At 34.8% G+C, this 23,681-nt stretch overlaps 1 protein-coding gene and 1 long non-coding RNA gene across 5 annotated transcripts in view; one reads left to right on the plus strand and one right to left on the minus strand.

The window, feature by feature from the left end:
• Positions 1-22,989, plus strand: part of LOC120889602 (uncharacterized) — a 50,925-nt gene extending 27,936 nt beyond the window's left edge. The window contains exons 2-7 of one of the 2 annotated variants that reach the window (XR_005733587.2): positions 3,982-4,044; positions 5,124-5,276; positions 12,178-12,324; positions 14,219-14,254; positions 14,857-15,027; positions 20,820-22,989. This is a non-coding gene — a long non-coding RNA (uncharacterized LOC120889602). The remainder of the gene's footprint in view (positions 1-3,981; positions 4,045-5,123; positions 5,277-12,177; positions 12,325-14,218; positions 14,255-14,856; positions 15,028-20,819) is intronic. The other variant, XR_013437665.1, reaches the window with a different exon arrangement.
• Elp4 (elongator acetyltransferase complex subunit 4) overlaps positions 1-23,681 on the minus strand; it is a 231,831-nt gene that overhangs the window by 43,529 nt on the left and 164,621 nt on the right. Inside the window, exon 10 of one of the 3 annotated variants that reach the window (XM_078046289.1) lies at positions 15,596-15,638. The exons of the other annotated variants lie outside the window; for them this stretch is intronic. Coding sequence (XP_077902415.1) covers positions 15,596-15,638 — 43 coding nt within the window. The remainder of the gene's footprint in view (positions 1-15,595; positions 15,639-23,681) is intronic. 3 annotated transcript variants of the gene reach the window in all.

Raw genomic sequence — 23,681 nt, forward strand, 5'->3', positions numbered from 1 at the left:
GTTATAATAATATATTTTAAGGTGATAACAACTTAATGTCAGTTATATACAACAAATTCTACAATTTTATTCCCTCCCAGTACTTTGTTACCAATGTCACAAATCATATCATTCTATACTGTGTTCATTAAAATATTTTTGTATTGCTGTTTAGTGTCATTTCACTTCAACTTGAAGGACTCTTTGGAAGGCAGGGCTAGTGGTGACAAACTACCTTAAATTTTTTAATTTGGGAAAGTCTTTATCTCTTCTCCTTTTTCTTTTTTTTTCATTTTTGAAGGACAGTCTGGCAGATATACTATTCTTTTTTTAAAAAATATTTTTATTAGTTATTGATGGACCTTTATTTATTTGTTTATATGTGGTGCTGAGAATTGAACCCAGTGCCTCACATGTGCTAGGTAAGTACTCTACCACTGAGCCACAAGCCCAGCCCCAGATATACTATTCTTTATTGGGAGTTTTTTTTTTTTTTTTGCCCCCTATCCCAGCACTTGGCATGTATCATCCTATTCTCTCTATTCTCCAAGGTTTCTGCTGAGAAATCTGATAGTTTAAAAAAAAATTCCCTGTACATGATGATTTGTTTTCTCTTGCTGCTTTGAAAATTCTTTTATTTCAGATAATTTAATCACATTGTGTCTAATGTAAACTTTTATCTATCTATCTATCTACTACATACCTACCTACCTATTTATTTTTTTTTATGTAGTGCTAAGGATCGAACCCAGGGCCTCCCACGTGCTAGGTGAGTGCTTTACCCCTGAGCCACAATCCCAGCCCCTTAGTGTAAACTTTTTTGATCCTTCTTATTTGGATCCATCATGTTTTTAAAATCAATTTATTACTCTGGATTTGGGAAGAATTTTTACCCACTAATTTACTGAAATAACTTTTTGCTTTTTTCTCTTCTCTTTCATGAACTCTCATGATAATGTATATTGGTCAGGTTAATGGTGTCCCATAATTTACTCTTTAATTTAATTTGCTTTATTTTACTCTTTTTTTTCTGTTTGCTTCTCTGGATAATTTCAAATGACATGTCTTCATGTTTACTAAATCTTTCCTTAGTTTGATCAAGACTGCTTTTGAACCTCCTTTTCAGCTCAGTTCTTATAGTTAGCTTTGCCTTTCTGTGACAAAATACCTGAAAACATCAGCTTATGATTCTAGAGTTTTCTTTGCATGGTGAGCTAGTATCCATTCTTTCAGGGCCTATGGTGAGGCAATCCATTATGGCAGAAGGGTATGGCAAAGCAAAACTTTATACCTTATGGCAACTGGGAAGGAAAGGGGGTGAAGGAGAGAAGAGAAGAGAAGAATGGGAAAAGAGACCAGGGATAGTATATGCCCTTCCAGGGAATATACCTAGTCCCACCTCCAATAGTTTCCATCACCTCTCAATAATTCTATCGAATTATTAATCCACCAGTGGATTAATCCAACAAAGAGATCAGTGTCCTCATTATTTAATCACTTCCAAAGAGTCCCAACTCTAAATACAGCTGCATGGGAGACCAAGCCTTTAATACATGAGCCTTTGGGGTATGTTCTAGATGCAAATCATATGAGCTCTTGTATTATTCAGGTCCAAATTTGTTCGATTCTTTTTTACATTTTTTTTGTTTCTTTGTCGAAATTCTCATTTTATTCAGGCATTTTCCCCCCTAAGCTTATCATGTTTATGATGGTTATTCTGGATTTTTTCTTTGGTCAGGTAATTCATTCTTATACTTCACTTTTTTAGAGTTTGTGGAAATTTATTTTGTTCCTTTGATTGGGCCATTCTCCCCTGTTTCTTCATGTTCCTTGTAACTTTGCATTGGTATCAACACATTTGAAAAAAATAGCTATCTCTCCAAATCTTTTGCAGACTTTTGCACAGGAAGAAAATTTTAGCAATCAGTCCAGTAAGTGATTCTGGGTGGGGGGCTCTCTTTTCTGTGGATATGTCTTCTTTAGACTTGTGTGATTAGATTCATACAGGATTTGCTGGTTTCTTTTTGTTCAGGAGCTTACAATCTCTTGCTCCCTCTGGTGTCTCTCTGCTGTACCACAAGTTCTCTAAACAGCAGGACACTATGTATTTCTTTTTTTGTTTTCAGTAGCCTCTAGGGATCTAGAGCATGTTGGGTGCCATCAAGGTCCTGCCTTGAGTTAGGTGAGAAAAAAATCAGTCTTAGTGCAGCCACATGAAAAGCTATAATGTTGGATACATGTTTTGTGTTTCTCTTTTCCCCTGAGGAAGAGGTCATCAAGCTGTACTGGCCCATGTCTGTTATACCACAAGTCCTCTGGAGCAGTAGCACATCACCCAGTTCCTTTGCTTTCAGTGGCTCCAGGCACTGAGAATATGCCAGGTCCTATCAATGCTCTGAGCGAAGTGACACAGAATCTAGTCCTTGGCCATTTCCCCTGCAAACTCAGAACACAGGTATATGGTCCAGTCTTCTTTTTCTTTCCCTAGAGAGAAGCCAGGTGCTTGGAGTTTCCTCCTTAATTATGACTTCCTCTCCAAAATCCATGTTGAAGTAATCTTCAATGCAACAATATTAAGAGGACTCATAATGATAATTTAATCATGTCTCACCCTCACAAATGAAATTGATAGCCTACTAAAAGAACTTGAGATCAAAGGGCGCACTTTTTTGCCCTTCCATTCCTTCCACAATGAATGGACAATGAGTTGGTACCATCTATTGAGAAACAGGCCTTCACAGAACCTACTGTTACCTTGATTTAAGACTTCCCAACCACTAGAACTGAGAAATATATACCTGTGATTTATAAATTACCCAGGCTGTGGAATTTTGTTGTAGCAATACAAAAAGGATAAGACAATTCTTGAATACCTGTTATTATGTCAGGAGAAGAAAATACTGCAAGAGGGTGCCACACATTTTCCTACTAGCCTAGGTGCAGTTGTGGAGTCTTGTGCTTTTTTTGGGGGGAGTCTTTTAACTGGTTTCTGGGTTTCTTACAAAGGGAATAGGTCTATGTGTTGTGTTTCTGTGGAAGGAAGAAGGGTCTGGAGCTTTCAATTCCACTATCCTGCTTATGTCACTACTAGACTTTTCTTAAATAAGATAATCTCACTGAATAATGGCCACTAAATTATCTGAAGATGGACAAGTTTCAGTCAGATTAATGGTACTGTAGTCAATGGGGCTGCATTATGTAGACATGATAGAACACAAGCATTTTAGGAAAAAGCTCTCACTCAGGCTGCGTTACACACTCATTTATAAGCAGTATGATAATTTTGATTGACCATACTGATTGTTTAATGAAAATAGCTAAGTGTATAAGGATGGTAGTTATAGTAGTAAAAGGGCCAATCCATTAAATAGTAGAAGCGGTTACTAATATAAAAAGCCCCAAAGCTTTTCCACTGATTACCATGATAAGCAAAGAGTAGAAGAATAAAAAAACAGCATCTTTTTTGAAATCTGAGCTCCAATTCCAGTTTCAATGTTATTACTTTTATTAGACTTTGTGTCATGGATAATGTTTTACATTTCACACTTAAAATGATTATTCATTATTTCATTTTCTTTTTGCAACATCTCTGTTAGGTAGAGCCTCAGGAAATGGACCTGCTTATATTTTTATTGCTAACTTAGTACCTAGATACTAATTGCGGAAGCAATCTGTTCAGAGACCTTGCAGCATTTGTACTGTTAATATTGTGCAGTACAGCTATCACAGCTGACAGTATACATCATATTTTGTAAAATATTTGAAATATACTGCACTTGCAACTTTCATGACTCTTATAAATGGACAAACATGTTGTAACAGAAACTGGAATTGTAATATTTTGTTTTACTGATGAAAAATTTTACTTTGGATTTGATTTTCCTTTGAATTTTGATAGGGCATGATTACCAAGAATAACTTGAGATTTTCTCCTCTAACAGATTTGACTATTCTGTGCTTTAATATAAATGAATTATTTTATAATTCCTTTCTATCTGCTAGGAAACAATTCAAATGGAAAACCCAGTTTACGTTCCTAAAATTCATGGTATGATTTATCATGAGGTAAGGAGATCATATTGTACCCTTTCAATCTAACTTTAATTTTGGTTTCCAAACAACCTATATCTCTTTCAAGGTTAAAAGCACTGAAAGTACACATGAACGCTAAGGAAAATCTTAAAATTTCCTGAAATGCATTAGCCATCCTATTTATATAACAAATATCTTGTTTGTTTATGATGGTCTACATCATTAATCTAGATAAATAAACGTAGAAGTGAAGGGAGCTGGGTTTGCTGTGTTGTCCATTGCCCAGCAACCAATGGTTACAACTGTTTTGCAGCAGGACACTGTGGTAGAGCTTCTGCAGCATGTGCTATTTTTTATACCAATCTGAATCAGGGTGGAAAGCCTGAGAACTCACATTTGCTATTGGTTAACAGGGCAAGTTTAGGACATTTACCTTTCAACATTTTAAATTATATTAATTTTAATTATATTAACATTTTAATGTTAATATATCTCCTAATTAGGTAATGGGCACACAAAAGCTTTTTAATAGTATCTATATGTTTGAACTCTTTAATTTTTTAACAAAAGTATACGTGCAACCTATTAATTATATTCTTTACTTCCTTAGAAATAATTTCCTGAACTTTGAAAAATTATAACAGTAATATATATGCTAATAACTAATTAATATAATGTGGAAACAATATAAAACAAATACATTTGTAAAACAAAAACTACAAGAGTCTTTCCCTATTCCTAATTCAATTCTCTGAGATAACCACTCTTCCTTTTAATAGATTACACATTCTTCTTTATTTTAAAAGTACTCTCAGAGAATGGCAAAGTAACTACACATACAAAAACCCTCTTTGAAATATAATTTATAAATGACACATCAAAACATGTAAAATAAGAAAGATGATAAACCATATTTTTCTACTAACTTAGTATTTGAACAATATTACAGCTATAAAGAAATGGCTTTTAAAGCCTATATTCATCATTATGCTATTGTTGGAGGTAAAGTCTGTTTCTTTTATAAGCTTTGTTTATAAGTCTTTTAAAAAACAGTATCATAGAAATATTTCATGTTTGATATAAAGTAACAAGTACTATTATTTTTCATATAGACGAGCCTCCTTAATTGGAAAAATATACTGTAGATGTATGAAAAAAATGATGTTTACCACCTCACCCAACAAATCTTCTATTCAACGGATGTGTACTTGGAATTTCTATTCTAAGTGCTAGTGCTTCAGTATTTGTGCTATAAAGAGTTGAAGGTATGTGCTCTTTCTGTTATCAACTTGTCCTATGACCATGGTAAGTCATAATCTTTCTGAGCCAGTTTCTTTCTTTCTTTCTTTTCTTTTCTTTTTTTTTTTGGGTAGTGCTAGGGATTGTGAGCCAGTTTCTTTATTATTTGATTGGTATCCTTAGCAGTTACAGTGAAAAGTATAAAGGTAACATATATCTACTAAACACATTGACACTAATAATTATGTAGAGGGGGCGAACTCCAACCAAGAATAAGAGTTAACACAGTAGTTTTGGTGGGTAGGTCTTCTAAGAAATTTGGGAATAATTTATAAACAAATACAATAAAAGTGGTAATTTTATCTCTTATTCTTTAAGGAGGAGTGCTTCATTAGAAAGAACATGAGATCTGATGCTCCCAAATCCTCATTTTTATATACAACAGCTAGTCTGGACCAACAAAGCAACATCTTTAAGCCTCAAATTTCTTTGTACATCAAATGTAATTTAACAAATTCTTAGCAGTGATTATGTGTAATAATATAATGAAAGAGACACAGCTTTCTTCTTCTTATTCTCCCAAACAAAACCTTTACATATGTTCCTTTAAAGTTAAAAAGCACTCTAAAAATAAAGGTTCTTTCTTTTTGAACCCAAAGTTAAGAGCACAGATGCTGATGTTTGTTAAGGCGACAGAAGTCAATACAGAGATTGTTATAGCTGTTTTGGTCTTTTGTTAGAAAAATATTTCATTTTGGATGAAACAAGGCCAAGCCTTAAGAAATATAGCTTAACCTTAGAGCCCAAGAACAATTTTCTACCCAGAAACAGAGTTTATCATAATCATGCTTTTGTTTTTTATTGTTTGTACAGAAAATACAATATTAATGTACAAATCACTATGTCAATCTATTCATATCATATAACATGGACTGGTGTGGTTCCCAAAGTATGGTTTTTGATATACTGGTTCTATATGATAGTTGATATACTGGTTCTATATGATAGGAGTTATAAAATAGGAAGTTCTATAAATCTAAAATCATTGTGGAAAATACTGGGTTAAATGAGGTCATGATTTTCTTCCTTTATGATTTCTGTTACTTTTTTTTTTTTTAGAGAATTTTTAATATTTATTTTTAAGTTTTCGGCGGACACAACATCTTTGTTGGTATGTGGTGCTGAGGATTGAACCCGGGCCGCACGCATGCCAGGCGAGCGTGCTACCGCTTGAGCCACATCCCCAGCCCCTGATTTCTGTTACTTTTTTAAAAAATATTTTTTAGTTGTAGATGGATATGATGCATTTATTTATTTATTTATGGTGCTGAGAATTGAACCCAGTGCCTTACCTGTGCTAGGCAAGTGCTCTACCACTGAGCTATAACCCCAGCCCATGGATTTCTATGTTACTTTAACTATGATTTCTAAGTGGGGACTATATGGTTGAGTTTTCTCAGCATATATGACTAGAGAATTCACTGTTGATTTGGAAAGCATCTAATAGATCTGTGGTAACACAGCATGCATTTGGGATATGTTGGCATATTCTATCCTATAAAATCGGTCATCAAAAACCACAAAAGATCCGAATATTGCTTACATTCTCCTTTTCTATGTGCTTCCTTAAGCTCCCTCCCCACTTTAGTTTTTCCTTTTAAATTGTTATAATGCTACTTCTCCATTTTTACAGGTTACTCTGCTCGATTTAATTCCTTAATTCTGGGCTTCATAATCCCAATCTTATGTTCTCAACCTACTTTTCTGGTCCTATATCCTTCTTTTCCATTGTAAATAAGCTGACTTGATTTTCCTAAATCTGCTCTGTAATTTTCTAAATCTCAACTTCTGTTAGTGTTCACCTTTTGTTTAAAATATCTTCTTTCAATCCTATCTACTTTGTCAAAGTCTATCTGACATAATACTCTCCTTTGTTAAGCATTTTTATAATCTTTGTCTTTTTTCAAAGGGCAGAGGAACTAACTCTTATTTAATTTCTGTTTGGCAAGAATTTAAGGCCTTTGCTCTGCATCAGAATTGCTCCTTCTATGAGCATATAACAACATGGGGAGTGTTACTTTTACTATTGCTTGACAGGATGGACCCATCCTGACAACAATAAGGATTAAGTGAAGCCCAAAGAGAAACTTCAACAATTGGGCCAAGACAACACCCCAATATCCATATAAGAAGTATGGGAAAGGTGGACACAAGAGTTACAGGGTCACTTGTCTTTGTGGAAAATAACAGTACTTGTGGTATGAGGAAAGTGTATTCCTGAAGCTGGTTTCAAGATGACAGTAGGGCTCTGAGAGACTAACTCAAAGACTGGCTATGCCTGCAAAATGAAAAGATTGGCCTTCCATTCCCTGTTCAACATCTTTTTAGGCAGAGAACATTCTAATCTGTTTCTGTGCCTATTAAGCAAGGAAGAGAGAACTAAAAGAGAAATGGCAGGCAGAGTGAAGGGGCAGTGGTGGAACAGCCTGCATGTATACAATTTTGACCAGTAAGGACATAAGAAATTCCCGTGGGACAAATCAAATGAGTTGTACTTGAGTTAGCTTGCTGATATTCTAGCAAGATGATGACCTGCTTGGCAAGGGGAACACATCAGCAAGAGACTGGTGAGCATATCACTGTGGGTGGATACTTTGACACTAAAACAGTATGGCATTATTAACCTAGAGGACCCTCTGAAGAACTCTTTACATCTAGCAGTTGAGAGGGCCAGCATGTGGATACTAGCCTCAGAGATACAGGAGCAGTCATAATCAACAGAGGACCAGCTGTGTGAAGAAACTCATACCAAGTGCCCATGCTTTTTTCTGGTCCAGTGAATTGGACGAACGAGGTTGTGCAAAGAGGAGGGAGAACCAGAATCTTCACAACCAGAATCTGTTCTCTAATTCTTTCAACATTTCAAATACTGAGAATCCTGGATCAATTCTATATTGAGTAGATGGCAAATCAGATTTTAACCTGCATTTGAGGTATAAGTTTTAAACATTGAATTTTAATAAACAAGTGATTCTAAAACTGTAGAATAGGACAAAGATACACTTATGAGACAGAAAAAGATCTGACAAAGCATAGTCAAAAGCCCACCATGAGTAAAAGAAATAGTTTATTGTGAATACCTCCTGAGCTGAAATTCCTACACAAACTGGTTAAGCACGTTGACTCTTATTTCATGCTTTTGTGTGGTGGCAAATATACTCTGAAGTAAAAGAGAGTTGGTGGAGCAATTAAGTCATGGCCCCTGGTCTGGCCACTTGCAAATTTCACAAATAAAGTTAGGGTTTCTAGGATCCATCTTATTGGTGATTTGAAGGCATAAGAGTCAAGAAATTTCACTGCATATTATTTTGGAATTCTCATATTTTGAAGGAATGGGTTAGAGAAGTTGGTCCAGCAATCCCTCCATTATAGTCAAGATTTTATAATAGCAAGTTCAATTAAAAGTAATTACAGTGGTAATTATGATTAAAATGAAATGGCTGAGTTAACATTAGCAATAACACAAAAACACATGAATCCCCTTTAATAAAGGAAGACAGAAAGAAAATAAAGTCAGAAGTAAGACAGTTGTTTCACACTCCCTTCTTCCCACATTCCGCCTCTTCTTGGTCCAGCCGTAACGAGGAGAAGCCTAAGCATCTACCAAGAATATAACGGAGGTGCCTGCTAATTTTCCTTTTCAGGACAAAGAGATTTGAGGTTCAGCTCCATCATTAATTAGCTGCAAGACCTTGGGCAGGGCAATATGGAAATCAGGCTACAGTTGGAGTAGCTATCTACAGAAAGTTTAAAATGTAACAATTCTAGGAGTATTCACAAACTCTCTTTGCTTTTCTATTTACTGTCTCCAGTCCTTCCACACAGATAACTCTACTGATAGTTGCTTTTTACATTCGAGCTAGATCAAGACAACAGCCTATTAACTCCAGGTACTTGCAATCAATTAAGATTTTTATCTTCTAGAAATCTGCTTTAAGACATAGTCTCTAAAAGTATAGTGTTTATAAGTGTGATTTGCTTTTCCACCAAATGTCTGGGTTATTCACTCCTCTTTTAGTTCTTTAATAAGAATCTTCTGGAGCTAGTTTGCCAGGGTTTGAATGCTCACTGTGTCCTTTACTACAGAATGATCCTGGATATCCCTCACTTCATCTATAAAAAGGAGATAGTGATGGCATATGCTGTATAAATTCTTTTGAGGATTAATGAGTTAATACATGAAAAGTACATAGAACAGTGTCTGGTATTATACATGTTAGACATTATTTTATTATTATTTTAAGCATAGTTTGGGTCTATCCTGCAGGGAAGGCCAGCTTCATGGGCTTTCATAGAACCCTGTGCTTAGAAGAGCCCAGCACTTGGGGTTTAGTGCTCTTGGGATTGCTGTCTTGAAATTTTTAATAATTTTATCTTTAAGTTTATTTTCAGCAAGAGAAGTCTGCTAGGACAGTGGAGTATTTGTGGGGTGAGTGGATAGGGCCGGGAGGTTGGCTACATGTAACCCTGTATTCTGTCCTCCCAAGCCTACTCTGCCATTCCCCAGGTGTCACAACCACAGATCTCCCACTCTGTACCTTGTCTCCTTCTCCTCAGATCTCCCACTCTCTGCCCTGGTTCAGGTCTGGGTGAGGGTCAGGGTTGGGCACATATTCCATGGCATCTTTTTTTTTTTTGGTACTGAGGATTGAACCCAGGGGTGCTTAACCACTGAGCCACACCCCAGCCCCTTTTTATATTTTATTTAGATAAAGGGTCTCACTGAGTTGCTAAGTGCCTCGCTAAGTTGCTGAGGCTGGCTTTGAATTCACAATCCTCCTGCCTCTGCCTCTGCAGCTACTGGGATTATAGGTGTGTGTCACTGTGCCCAGCTTCCATGGCATCTTGAGTTAGGGCATGGAGGCACCTGTTTTGCCTGCGTCGGGCAGTGCCTCAGGCCATCTGATGGGTGACTAGGCAAGGGCAAGCTTTGTATTCACCTCCTAATCAGGTACCTATCATATTCCAGTGAGGAGAATACAATATTCATCCATTGTGGGCTGGGATAGTCTGTGGGAAGGGGATATGCCTGATTCAACTCTCTCAGCTCTGGCCAAGGCAAAGTCCATCAGGAGGGGAAACCCTGGCACCTGATGGACTGCGTGTGCCCCAAGACAATGGGTGAATCCTCAGGGGCCTCTGAAATATGTGCTCTGAGAGTATCCCTGTCTTGAAGGAACCTGACCTTAATTAGCAAATAAAAACACCAATACAGGTCAAGAGAACAAGACCTCAGAAGAAAGGAAAAAGTTTAATATTTAAGTACCTTGAGTGGAACTTTTTCTGGTGCTTTGAGCAGGAGGACCTACATCTTCATTTTTACTGGGCCGTGCAAATTATGTAGCTATCTGCCTGCAAGGCTTACTTTCTTTCACAGAATGCTTTTTTTAAAAAATATTTTTTAGTTGTAGTTGGACACAATACTTTTATTTATTTATTTTTATGTGGTGCTAAGAATCGAACCCTGCGCCTCGCACATACTAGGCGAGCATTCTACCGCTGAGCCACAACCCCAATCCCCACAGAATGCTTTTTATAATAAGCACTTTTACTAGGCACTATCACTGAGAAGTTACAGATGATAGGCTATTAAACTATATGAATATAAATTTTGAAATCAATGACTCCAATTTAAAAGATTCATACTAGCTCAATATTTCCAAGATTATCAGTCTTTTTAATCCATGTAGTTGAAATCAGGTACTGCCTCCATCCTTCTGATAAAACATACACACACACACACACACACACACACACGTATATTTGGTGGTACTGTGGATTAAAGCTAGGGGTGCCCTACCACTGAACTATAGTCCCAGTCCCCTTTATTTTTATTTTGAGACAGGTTCTTACTAAGTTGCTGAGGCTGGCTTTGAGCTTATGATCCCCCTGCCTCAGCCTCCTGAGTTGCAGAACTTACAACTGCATGCACTGTGCCTGGTCCTGAATTCTTGATTACTGATGCTTTGTACAGTGATCAAAACAAACAACAACAAAATGATACTTTAAAGTTAGAAGTATTTTTTGTGCTGTTTTTTCTTCCTTCCATTGGACAAGTTGGATAACTGTGCTTTCATTTGAGGAACATTTAGTTATTTAAATATTTGAAATACTATGTATGTTTATAACATGATAATGATATAAACTACAGTTCAATTATAATTTTCACCCACCATTTGAATCGATAATATTTTCCACAATAAATATTGTGAAAGTTGCTGGCAAGGGAGCTGTGTTTCAGGCTGCTATGGGTACATAATAGAATTGAGGAGGGCAATGGAGAGGGTCATGGTATCAGGGAGTAAGCAGTAAAGATGAACTCATTAGCATTAGAACAGTTAAATTATTGCCAATTATTTAAACTACAAAGGTTGAAAAGATCAAGCCTGATAAAAGCATAAAAAATCAACAATACCATGATCCTCTGAATTGAATACATGTTTTTAGTTCGGTTAACATTTTGCTTTTTTCATTTCAATATTATTGTCAATTGAACCATTTCATCTGAGAAATGATTTGCTCATTTATATTTTCTGACTGATTAATGTCCCCAGGGTACTGCCAAATTCGAATTTTCAAATCTCAAAGTTCCCCACAAGTCTTGCTACTGGTTCAAAAGTGTGCTGAACGAGAGAAGGCAAATCCAGATTCCAGCTGAGCAGCTGGGAAGCATCATCACAGGTTGAATGGAAAATCAGGCATTGGATGCAGACATTTTGGGGAAAAAAAGAGAGATGTCAACATAATTAAAAAATTTAACAAATGAAAGGCAGTGTGGTATGATACTAACATTTGTAGCTGTAAGCCTATTTTATACTCCATAATCTTATGTTTTGGTTTTTTTTTGTTTGCTTTTAATGGCAACAGGTTAATATCCACAAGGAAAATCATGTACACCTGGATCAAAAAGAAGCTACTGGCATAAGGCATTTTGGCATTAGACTAGATGTACACATGCTGACATGTCAAAATCCTTGAAACAGAAGTTTCAGAACCTCCTCATGACTGTGGAAGGCAAGTCATTGACTGCATACTAGCTTAAAAGTGCGTCTTTCCAGATATAGCATTCAGCCACACAAACAACAAAATTGGCAAATAAAGCCTAAATATGTACTTGGAAGTGAAAGTCTCAAGCAGAACAAAGTATGAGTCAGCTGGCAAAGCTTCCAAGTTTCAGATAAGAATAAGACTCTAAATACAAAATAGGAAGGCACATTTTGAATGGCTATTTTGACTGATAGGACAGTGTGAACACTGGGTAATAACCCCCATTCCTGCACCACGATCACTAACTCCCCTGGCCTGGCTTCTAAGGCTGGGCAAGAGAGCAAGAGGAGCATGATTTCATTCCATCTGGTACTTGGCACTTATCTTCAGTATGCTTTATCTTGCAGTGTGAATCTGCTGAGGCCCTGGTGTTCTCTCCAACTTTTCATTCTAGCTATATTGCTTACATTTCTTAAGACCAAAGATTCTGCGTGACATGTCACAACAAGTACCAGTTATTGGTGGACAACTTAAGAAGGGCATTTTATATTATTTTACTTTTTAAAAAAATTTATTTATTTTTTTCTAATCAGTTATTCATGACAGCAGAATGCTCTTCAATTCATTGTACACAAATGGAGCACAATTTTTCACTTCTCTGGTTGTACCCAAAGTAGAGTCACACCATTTGTGCAATCATACGTGTAGCTAGGGTAATGATATCTGTCTCATTTCACCATCTTTCTTTATCCCCATGCCCCCTTCCCTCCCTGCATACCCTTTGGCCCATCCAAAGTTAAGAAGGGCATCTTAAACACTCAGTTCTGTCGAATAATCTTATCTAATTAGTACTTCTTTCAGTTATGCCATAAACGTTTCAGTAAGCCCAAATTTTATCAGGGGAGTTACAAATTTCTAAAGTTTTACTGATCCTTACCAACTACTTCTTCATTTAACAACTAAAAGAGCCCTTCAGTCCTCTTATCTTTTTAAAATTATTTTCCTCCTTTTGGCCTCACTATGGAGTAAAGGTGTTGGAGTATATACCTGAATTAGCAGGTTACCACTTCAGTACATTTCAAGCAAAACAATTTGAAAAATTGCCAAACAATATTGGGGTTGGGCAGATAATAGTGACCCTTCATGATTTCACGTGCAATGTAAACAGGAAACACATTGCTGAGGCCAAATAAAACGGAAAAAAAGAAAAGAAAAAAGAGGTGTAAGATTTTAGCAGGGCAAACAGCATTCAAAATGGAGATTGTACTGTTTATACATTAAGTTTAGACTTTCTGTTTTTCCAGTAGCAAGATTGTGCTAGTTATAATTATTTGTCTCAAAAGTTTGATGTTGCAGTAACAGAACTGTGGTGAGGTTTTGTGCCTAATTTTTCCACTGGTCTTCTATATTACCAGGAAATTATCCAATTATTTAAATAAAAATAGGTGATTCATTATTCAATATAACTTCACTTCATCAAAACTATATTAGAACATTTAATCAAGAAAATACTTTATCCCCTTCTAAAGGGCATGCCAGTAATTATACAGTGATATCTCATGATTTCTCTCAATATTTAAATATGAAAAATTACAAGCATATAACAGCTGACTTTTTGAGAATACACATAAAAATATCACCTGCATTGTGCAATTGACCTTTCTCTGTATTTACTTCCAAACCTCTCCAAACATCCATCTGTCCATCAATTTATCAAATTATTGGTAAATTTCAAAGTAGTTGCAGATATCAGTACACTTTACCCCTGATCACTGCAGCTTGCACATCATTACCTAGAATTCAATACTATGATTTCTTTTTAAAAAATACAAATTTATTGAGGTATAATTTATATGCCATACCACCCCTCCTTGTGGCTCTTTTTTACATCAAAACTTTTTTCTCTTCTTACATTTTACAGTGCTGGAGATTGAACCCAGGGCCTTGTACATGCTAGGTAAGTGCTCTATAGTTCTTTAGCCCTACATCACAACTTTTAGTGGTGAAGATATGGAACAGCTATGCCTCTGTCCTTATTATATGTGTTAGATAATATTTATGGCTTTCATATCTTCTGCTGATAAACACACAGATGTACAAAGTTTTAGAACAATCTAATCTTCAAATTTGAAAAAGACCATAGACCCTCTTCCAACCGAAATAATGAGAAATTTCACTATTAGAATAATAGATAACATATTTATAAGCCTCATCTCCAAACTTGAGTCATTATGGCAAATGATGTGTCACTTATAATCATTTCATGAAAACTGTGCCACTGCAGGTCGGGTCCAAATACTTTCAAGTGCTACAATTTTATAGCTATTTACAGGTACAGACTACATTTCCAATACAAAGAAAACTATAGCATCATCTGCTCCACATACTCTTGCACAATATGACCTTGCTGCTCCACCATCAAGTGGCAAGTTTTACTTCTTTTGTTGAATCTGGGTGGGCTTGTGACTATTCAAGTTGATAGAGTGTGGCAGATCTGATGTTTCATCACCTTTGAGGATGGGTCATAAAAGACAAGATAACTTCTAACTTATTTACCAGGGCACTTGTTTTTAGACCCCTGAGCTGCCATCTCACCAGACTGACCACCAGGAAGGAAGAGGGCACAATGTTGGGAGGAAGCCCAGGCCACATGGAAAGGTTATGCACAGGTGCTCTTGAGAACAGCCCCAGCTGAGGGCACAGCTACAGCCAGCATGAAATGCTAGATATGTGAGTGAAGATGCTCCTTGTAGATTCTAACCTTTTTCTTCTTTTTAATTAGAACATTATAATTATAAATAGTATTTGGGTTCATTTGAAAAAATCATAATGCAAGAAATTTGATTTCAATCCCCATTTCCTTTACCCATTCCTTCCCTCTTCCTTCCACTTATTCTCTCTTTTCTACTAAATTTCCTTTCTTTTATATATACATACAGGTGAAATTCCCTTTGGTACCTTTATATATGAATATGATAGTTAAATTCATTCCATATTTCTTTCCCTTTCTATTCCTTCCTCCCTTGCTCTTGTTCTCCTTCTTCTATTCGACTGATCTTTCCTGTATCTTTATGATATCCCAATTCCTCTTTTTTTTTTTATGGTAAGACCAAAGAATATTTAATGAGCATATACTATATGTTAGTACAAATAGTGCACATATTTGTCCTAGCTGTTGGGGAATACAGCAGTAAGTAATATATTGCAATATATCGTCAACACTCAAGGTGTTGACAGTAGTGGAAAATGGAAATCAGCAAGTTTGCCTTATAATATAATTATATGACATTCCTCATACCTGTAATCCCAATAGGTTGGACATAAGTTGTTTTCAAGTAATACTAAAAAAAAAATAGAAATGAAGAGTACATTTATACCTGGAAATCAGCTATGTCAATCAACCAACTATGCCAGCCATCCTCAATTCCCCCTGACAACCTTTTTTTTTTTTATTCCAATTCCTCTTCAACTGCCTTCTTTCCCTTATTTTGCTCTTGTTTCCACGTATAGAGAAAACACTCAACACTTGATTTTCTGAGTCTGGCTTATTTCATTTAGCATGATTTTCTCCATTGTCATACAATAATAGACAAATGCCTTTATTTCATTCTTCTTTATGGCCAAGTAATACTCCATTATGTATATGTACCATATTTTCTTGATCCATTCATCTACTGACAGGCATCTGGGTTGATTCCATAATTTGGCTGTTGTGAATTGTGGTGCTATAAACATTGAAATGGCTGCATGGTTATAGCATGGAGAAATACTGAGGAGTGGGAAAGATGGGTCAAGTGGTAGTGTAATTCCTAATTTTCTAATGAGGTGATTCTAATTTTTAGTTATCGATATATATTCTTTTCCACCTAAGGACCAAGATATCATGGAACTACCTTTGGTATTTGTCCAAATTCCTGACCCACAGAAGGCTTGGATGTAACAAAATGATTGTTTTATATCACTAAGAATTGGGGTGATTTGATACACAGTAATAAGTGGAAGAGCCCTTCTCTTTCTCACACTGTGCAAAGCAAATCAAAGGACTACTGTTTTAAAAAGAAATGCCATTTTCTTTGGAAGATATATTCACATATAAATGATATCTTGCAAAATTATTACCTCAGATGGTTATTAATGTGTCATATATTTAGGTAGTCAGAATTTTTTTTATAAACTATTGCTCTAAGAATTTTATTATGTTTGTCAGTCAGTGCCAGCTACTGGCTGGATAATTATGCTACTTACCTGCATTAGGGACTAACACAGATAGTCTAACAGGTGTGAAAAAGGAGCTTAGATTGATTGTAAGCTCAATGAGTCAATTATGGATGTGGTTACCAAAAAACAAACCAACAAAACCAATCATCCCTCCAATACCCCTCCCCTTAAGAAAACAAATACATTCCCAGATCCATAAACAGAAGCATTATCCTAGTACCAAGGACTCCTTTGGACATGTGGTGAAGACTATGAACCCTTTTTCAGAGTAATGCTTTTTGAATGCATAAAATAAATACACTGGATTACAAAGGAACAAGTTACGCTGAAATGTTATTAAATAATAAATTAATTTTTGAGAGAGTAAGCTATCTGTAATTTTTAATTAACCATTAAATAAAAAGAATGGGGTGAAAACTAATATTTACCAAAGGAAATAAATGTAAATAATATTGAGATACTTCTTATGGTTGTAATCTTACATAAAAAATCTGTGATTTCTATTGATGACAAAGTCATGGTTACAAATGCTCCTGTGGTTTGATGCTTATGTTTATTACTAAGAAAGTGCTAAAATTAGTGAAAACAAAGTTGTAAATTTCTCTTTCACCCAAGTTCCTGAAACCTCTAAATTTCATCTGCAGACAACAGATTTGGGCAATTTCTTATATTCAGAACTATTCATTATCTTTTTTTAAAAATTTATTTGTTCTAATTAGTATATATGACAGCAGAATGTATTTTGATTCATTGTACACAAATGGAGCACAACTTTTCATTTCTCTGGTTGTTCAGGATGTACATCTGCACCATATGTGCAGTCATACGTGTTCCTAGGCTAATGATGTCCATCTCATTCCACCATCTTTCCTGCGCCCTTGCCCCCTTTCTTGCCTGTCAATAAAGTCTCATCCATTATTCCAGGCCTAGTTCAGATCCTTTTTCTAGTAAGATGATAATCCACGATTTTGCCTTTTTATGAATTCCTACTGCACTAGCAATCAGTTTACTTTTATTTTGTCACTTAGTTTCTATTTCATCCACAATCAGTTTTGTCTCTTTTCCTAGTCTGGAGATTTATAAGAATGGAGAAGATTTGCTAATTTGTATTACCAAAAGTTAAGTACATTGTAGGCACTTGTATAATGTGTATTGCCCGTCCTATTGCTAATGTCCAGCTGTGCAAATAACCTATACTGCTGTGGGAACAGCAAGGCAACACGTATTCTTCTTTACTATATTGTCAAATACAATGGATCACTGAAGACAGGCTACACAACTTATGTCCTGGATCCTAATAAAAACACTTACACAGCACTTATGGTGTGCCCAATACTCTTCTAAGCACTTTGCATATTCATTAAATCCTTTTTATCAGCCCCATGGAATAGGTACTATATTATCTCCATTTTCTAAATGAGGAACTAAAGCACAGATGATTAGTAAATAGGTGGAATTTTGAAAACAAGCAAAAATTATTCTCCAGAACCAGTGTACTTAACTACAATGCACTACTAATCATGATATTTATAATGTAAAAACTCCTTGCACATATCTGTTACTTTTTCAAAATCACTCATTTGACAATCAGCTTTTCTTTTGCTGAACTCCTATATCCCTTAACCCGGTAATCATTAACTTGGGCCTGTGCTGTTTGAATTTTATTACAATAATAGCAGCCACCATTTACTTAGTGCTTGCTGTGTGCCAGATTCTGGGCAAGTGACTTAATGTATAGTTAATCTTTGTAACAACACTATGAAGCAGTAAAGGAAACCTAGGCTCACATGTAAGTGGTAAAAGATTAAACAGTAAAAGACCAAGGATTCTAATCCAAAGCTGTCTGACTCCAAAATCTATGCTTTAAAAGCTGACCTATTTTCCTATGTATTTTTATCTTGTTTCATCAACTGCATTATAACTTCCTTGAAGGTAGAGATTATGTTTTATACTTGCTTGCTGATTTCATAATATTTAGAAGGTTTCAATCCTAATCAATACTGAAAAAACTGTTTCTTGTTTTGATAGATAAAACTAATGTTTCACAGAATTCAGCCTGGTGTAGTAGGAAAACATTAGGATCTTTCATTAACTCTATGTCTTCTGGGAATTTATCTAAAGTCTTCCACTTTCAGTTTCCTTCTCATTAAAAGGAAAATACAGATAATTATAGGGATGCTTAAAGATTAAAAAGCAACAATATCTGTGAAATACTTATTAAAGTTTCTGCCATATAGCAAGTAATTAATAAATGATAGTTTCTTAGTCCCTTCCTTAAAACATATTTTCTTGCTATGTCTACAACGACAAAGATTTTAGTATACATGTTTAAAAAAATACTTAAATTTGGTTGTGCAATAGTTGTAATTTGCAGTATTCAGTCCACTTTATTCTTAGCCTCAAATTAATAATATTTATCAAGAATCACAAATATTAGTTTATCTTAAATCTGAAAAAGAATTCCCAACTGAGCTACCAAAGTAGTTCTTCTGTCTCTATGGTTTATCAAAATAGTTACTGGTGAGCCAATATTAAGGAAATATGTAGGAAATGCATGGTAGGCAGAATAATGGTCTCCCAAAGATGTTCACATCATCATCTTTGGAACCTTACCTCATTTACACTGTAAAGTATAATTTAGATTACAGATAGAATTAAGGTTGATAATCAGTTGACCTTGAAATAGGTAGATTATCTTGGTTTATCTGAGTGGGTCCAATGTAATCATAAGGGTCCTTAAAATTAAAAGAGAGAGGCAGAAAAGAAAACGAGATAACAGTGTGAGAAGGACTTAGCACATGTTGCTGGCTTTGAAGACAAAGGAAGAGCCACAAGCCAAAGAATGCTAGCAGCCTCAAAAGCCAGAAAAAGTCAGGCAGCAGATTCTCCTTGATATCCTCCAAGACAAATGCATCCTGTCAACCACTTGATCTTAGCACCATAACATTAACTTTGGTTTTCTGCCCTCCACATCTGTACAAAATACATTTGTATTGTTTAAGCTACTAAATTCATGGTAATTTCCCATAGTAGCAATATGTAAATAATACCACAAATTTGGGATTGTGCAAAAACAAATGTGGTTTTAAACAAGTGATTGTATGAATAACAATAGTGGTATTTTGATGTACCAGGAATATAAGTCAAATATCATGAAACATAGTGAAGTAATCATTAGATTAATTACTAGCATTTATTTTTAATTAGCTGGGTTAGAGATTTTTTCTTTAAAAAATGTATACTTTAGTTACTAGAAATATCCTTCTGTTTGTGAACATGATCATAGAATAGTAAAGAAAGAATCTTAATTACAACGGGGGGATTTTTGTTTGGATAAGAAGATGTTTTTGATATTGTCATTATAATGCTGAAAATATTTCCTTGGCTAATTAGTACTAAAATGTATTGCCTGGCTCTCAAATCTGTACATCTCACCAAACTTAAATACTTTTACATTCAAAATGAAACTTCGAATTAAATCATATTTGTGTCCACTATACCATCACACATGTGACTCATCCTCAAATTTCTTCTTATGGCATTTCCAGTCTGCCTGTTCATCTTTTCTTTCTTCTCTGTCATTCAGCGCAAATTGACCTTTGCTAAGTATTTAGAGATTTATATTCTGTAACTAAATTTTAGCTTCTATTGCACATTATTCTCTATTATTTGTATGTTTTTCATTATGATTCCAGGTTTGTGTATTTTTTTCTTAACTGTTTGCTTCTTGATGATTGAAGAAGGTTGTTGGGTTTCATGGGGTTTCATTAAGTTATTCTCTATTTTTATGTATGTCTAAAATTTTCTATCATAAAAAGTTATAAAACAACCAAACTAGGGGAAGTACCCTTCTATTTGTATTCATAGGTTTCTCCCTTCCTTGGAACTGTTGGATTGATTTGCCTCTAAAGTTTTACTTCTCTTGATTGAATAAACATGACAAAAAATGTGATACTATGTTCAAATGGTCATGGTTTTATCCAATGTAAATAGTAGATTTCTATAAATTAGTGTATATTATTGAAGATAAAACTTTCACTGCTGCTCAGTAAAGAGAAGCACAAATAATTCAACCCACTGTTTATATAATCCTTGTATTTTGAAATCTTTGCCTCAATGTTATCGGTACAGGATTACATGTTAACATATTACTGGCAAGAAATGATTGAGACAGAAGGTTTTCATCAACATGTAATAAAGAAAAAGTTAGAATCAACAACAAAACTTAGTATTGCTAGTTTTTCCATGAAGTATTAACAACACAAAATGTTAATTAATTTCTAATTCTCTATTCTATTATTTAGATTTCATGAAGGTTGATTGGACTTGATCCATCATTTTACGGAAAATTAATTATTTCAAATACATGCACCACTTTATGCAACCTGCCTGATTTGCATTGAGGAAAATTCAGCAGAAGTAATTGAGGCACAAGCAAATACTGGCACTGACTGAACTCAATTTTCATTCCAAATTTCTGCAAAATCCCAAGGCACAACAATATCAGATGCAAGGGGGAAAACAAACAAAAGCAATGTGAAAAGGGAACATGAAGAGAGAATATTACAAGAATCAGAGAACAAAGGGATCGCAAAACTATTTTAGTGCCATAGATGAGCAGTGAGGGCTTCATTCAGGCAAGGTGGAATAAGATATCATATGGCATCCTGACAATTGATGTCTTCATTTAAATGTAAGAATTTACATTCTAATTAGAAAGAATTTACATCTTAATCAGAGGCAGCTGTATTATCTTGTTACTGTTTTTTTCAAAGGTAATGAACTAAAGTACTGCTGTGCTTTTTCAACCAGAAACTAAATAGACAGCATCCAGTGTTATTTTATAGCTTACCTGCTGTAAGCTGTTATTAATATTTTCAAAGATTAAATTCTAACTAAAATCTTTTAAAATGAAAATTGTATTTGACATCACTAGAATAGTATGATAAAGACTTATTTAAAGTACCTAAACAAATAATTTTCTAACTTGTATTTTAAATGTACTTATTTATCAAACTAATAGAAGCCTCTTATGATTTATTAGAATAATATTGTTTTCATTTGGGAGGATATAGAAAATCTTCTAAAGGAGATATGTATTACATTCTGGCAAAACTTGGTTATTCTCAAGCTTATATTTGTTTATGAGAGATCATTTACTATATTCAAACTTTATTCAAATCATTTAAATTAATACAAATTCTTTTTTCTTCCTATGATTCTTAACAAGGAAAGGTAACATTTAAAACATGCTTGTGGTTTATGTGACTATGCTACTGTCACATTAATGACACTAAAAATGTAGTGTCACAAATATGCACAATTTTCATGGTATTGGAATTGCCATAGTTAGTGAAATTAAAGGATATAATGCATTCTGATAATATTGTTCTATTCCAGGTTATTCATAATGATGGCAACTAGACTTAGGTATTGGTAGTTAGTGATATCTTTGCAAAATCAAGCCCATCATTCACATGAGAATCAGCATGAGCTCACTGACCCATAGTTTAGAAGAAATTGGGCTTGGCCTAAAAGAAATCAAGCGGGAGAAAATTACAAGTGTTAATAAAAATGTAAAATGTCACCTTTGTCCTTAGCACTATGCATCTTTAGGTTATTGATAGTTATTTTCATCAGCTGCATCATTAATATGGAGGTGTAGTATGAGCCAGTTTATAATTTACAGGTTTGTCATTTAATTCATTAGGTATACAATTTTTTATAAAGTATAAAAGGAAAATAATAAAATGAACAAAATTGTTTCTACCAGTTTATTAAATAAGTGACTTAAATAATTAATTCAAAATCTTTAAAATTATAGAAATAGTCTATATTTATCTTTACCATTATACTGATTTTCTAGATCCATACATATAAAAGAAAAACAAGTCACATACAAATAATTCCAGGTAGATTAAAAAAGAATGAAATTAATTTTATGGTGGCATTTTACAAACCTAGGCTACTCTAATGACAAAGAGAAGATAATTATTAGTTCATTAGTGCTTTTTCTTGTATTCCCACTTAAGACGATTTATAGAGGAAATGATTCAGATGGGCCCGACTGAATTACTGGCTCTGAAAGATGGCTTTATATTGCTGTCAGAAACCGTCAGCCCACTTTTGAAAGGTTTATTTGTCTATGGCTCTTCTGTGTATGATTTGTTATGAGGGCACTTAACACCACATAGTATACACAGTGCCTTCATTTTAAAAAAGTGTCCCAGATAAGTTTTTGATTATCCCTGGGTTTTATGGAATCTGTTTGTTTTTTCATAAAGAATCTCTAAAAATAAAATATGTTTCTTTTTTTAATATTTATGTGTGTTCTAAATGAAATATAACAGACTTTCAGTCAGAGTCAGAGTGTTACATCTTCCATCACTAGTTTCTACTTGGACCCATGTTTACTAAAATCACAAGTATTCATGTCCAATCTAAAAGAGCACAATAAAATAATATATAAATTCTCCTTCTCTAACTCTTGTTTTCCTTTTCACTTTTGACTTGGATTATCACAATTGTTTCCTTTCAGCTCATAGCCCCGCTCTCATGTAAATCTAAGGTACTGGTAGTTGGTCATACCAAGGACTTCATAAAATGGAGAGCCTGAAGTCATGAACTATAGTTTCCCCTACTATAATGTAAGTTAGCTCTGTTAATTACATGATAAAGAAAAGACATTGGTTCTAATCCTGATTCTCTTATTCTCTGGGTCTTACTTTCTCATCTATAAAATGGAAAAGTGTGAGAAGTTTGACAATAGTATCTTTTCTCTTAAAGTGACTTCATTCTTATGGTGTGTGTTCACTGTGTTTCAGTTATTTGATGCTGATCAACATATTATGCTTTCCACAAACCCAACCCAAAATGCATTCTTGCCTCTTTTTGTCCATCCATTTTCCAAGATCAATTACAAATCTCATCCTCTGATGCTGACTATGCTCTCTCTGATGGTGCTGGCCTATGATAATTTCCTCCTTCTGTAGCATGTATTCAACAAATGTTTACTGAATGAGGCACTATACTATGTGCTGGGGACACAAAAAAGGAGTAAAAGAAACATGGTTCCGGTTCTAAAAGAGCTTACAATATAGTAGGTAAGGCTATAAGAAGCTGGCCATGAAGACTAAAGATGTGATAAGTGCACGGAAGGCAATAAA

Source organism: Ictidomys tridecemlineatus, chromosome 4 (assembly GCF_052094955.1).
Source record: "Ictidomys tridecemlineatus isolate mIctTri1 chromosome 4, mIctTri1.hap1, whole genome shotgun sequence".
Taxonomy (NCBI): domain Eukaryota; kingdom Metazoa; phylum Chordata; class Mammalia; order Rodentia; family Sciuridae; genus Ictidomys; species Ictidomys tridecemlineatus.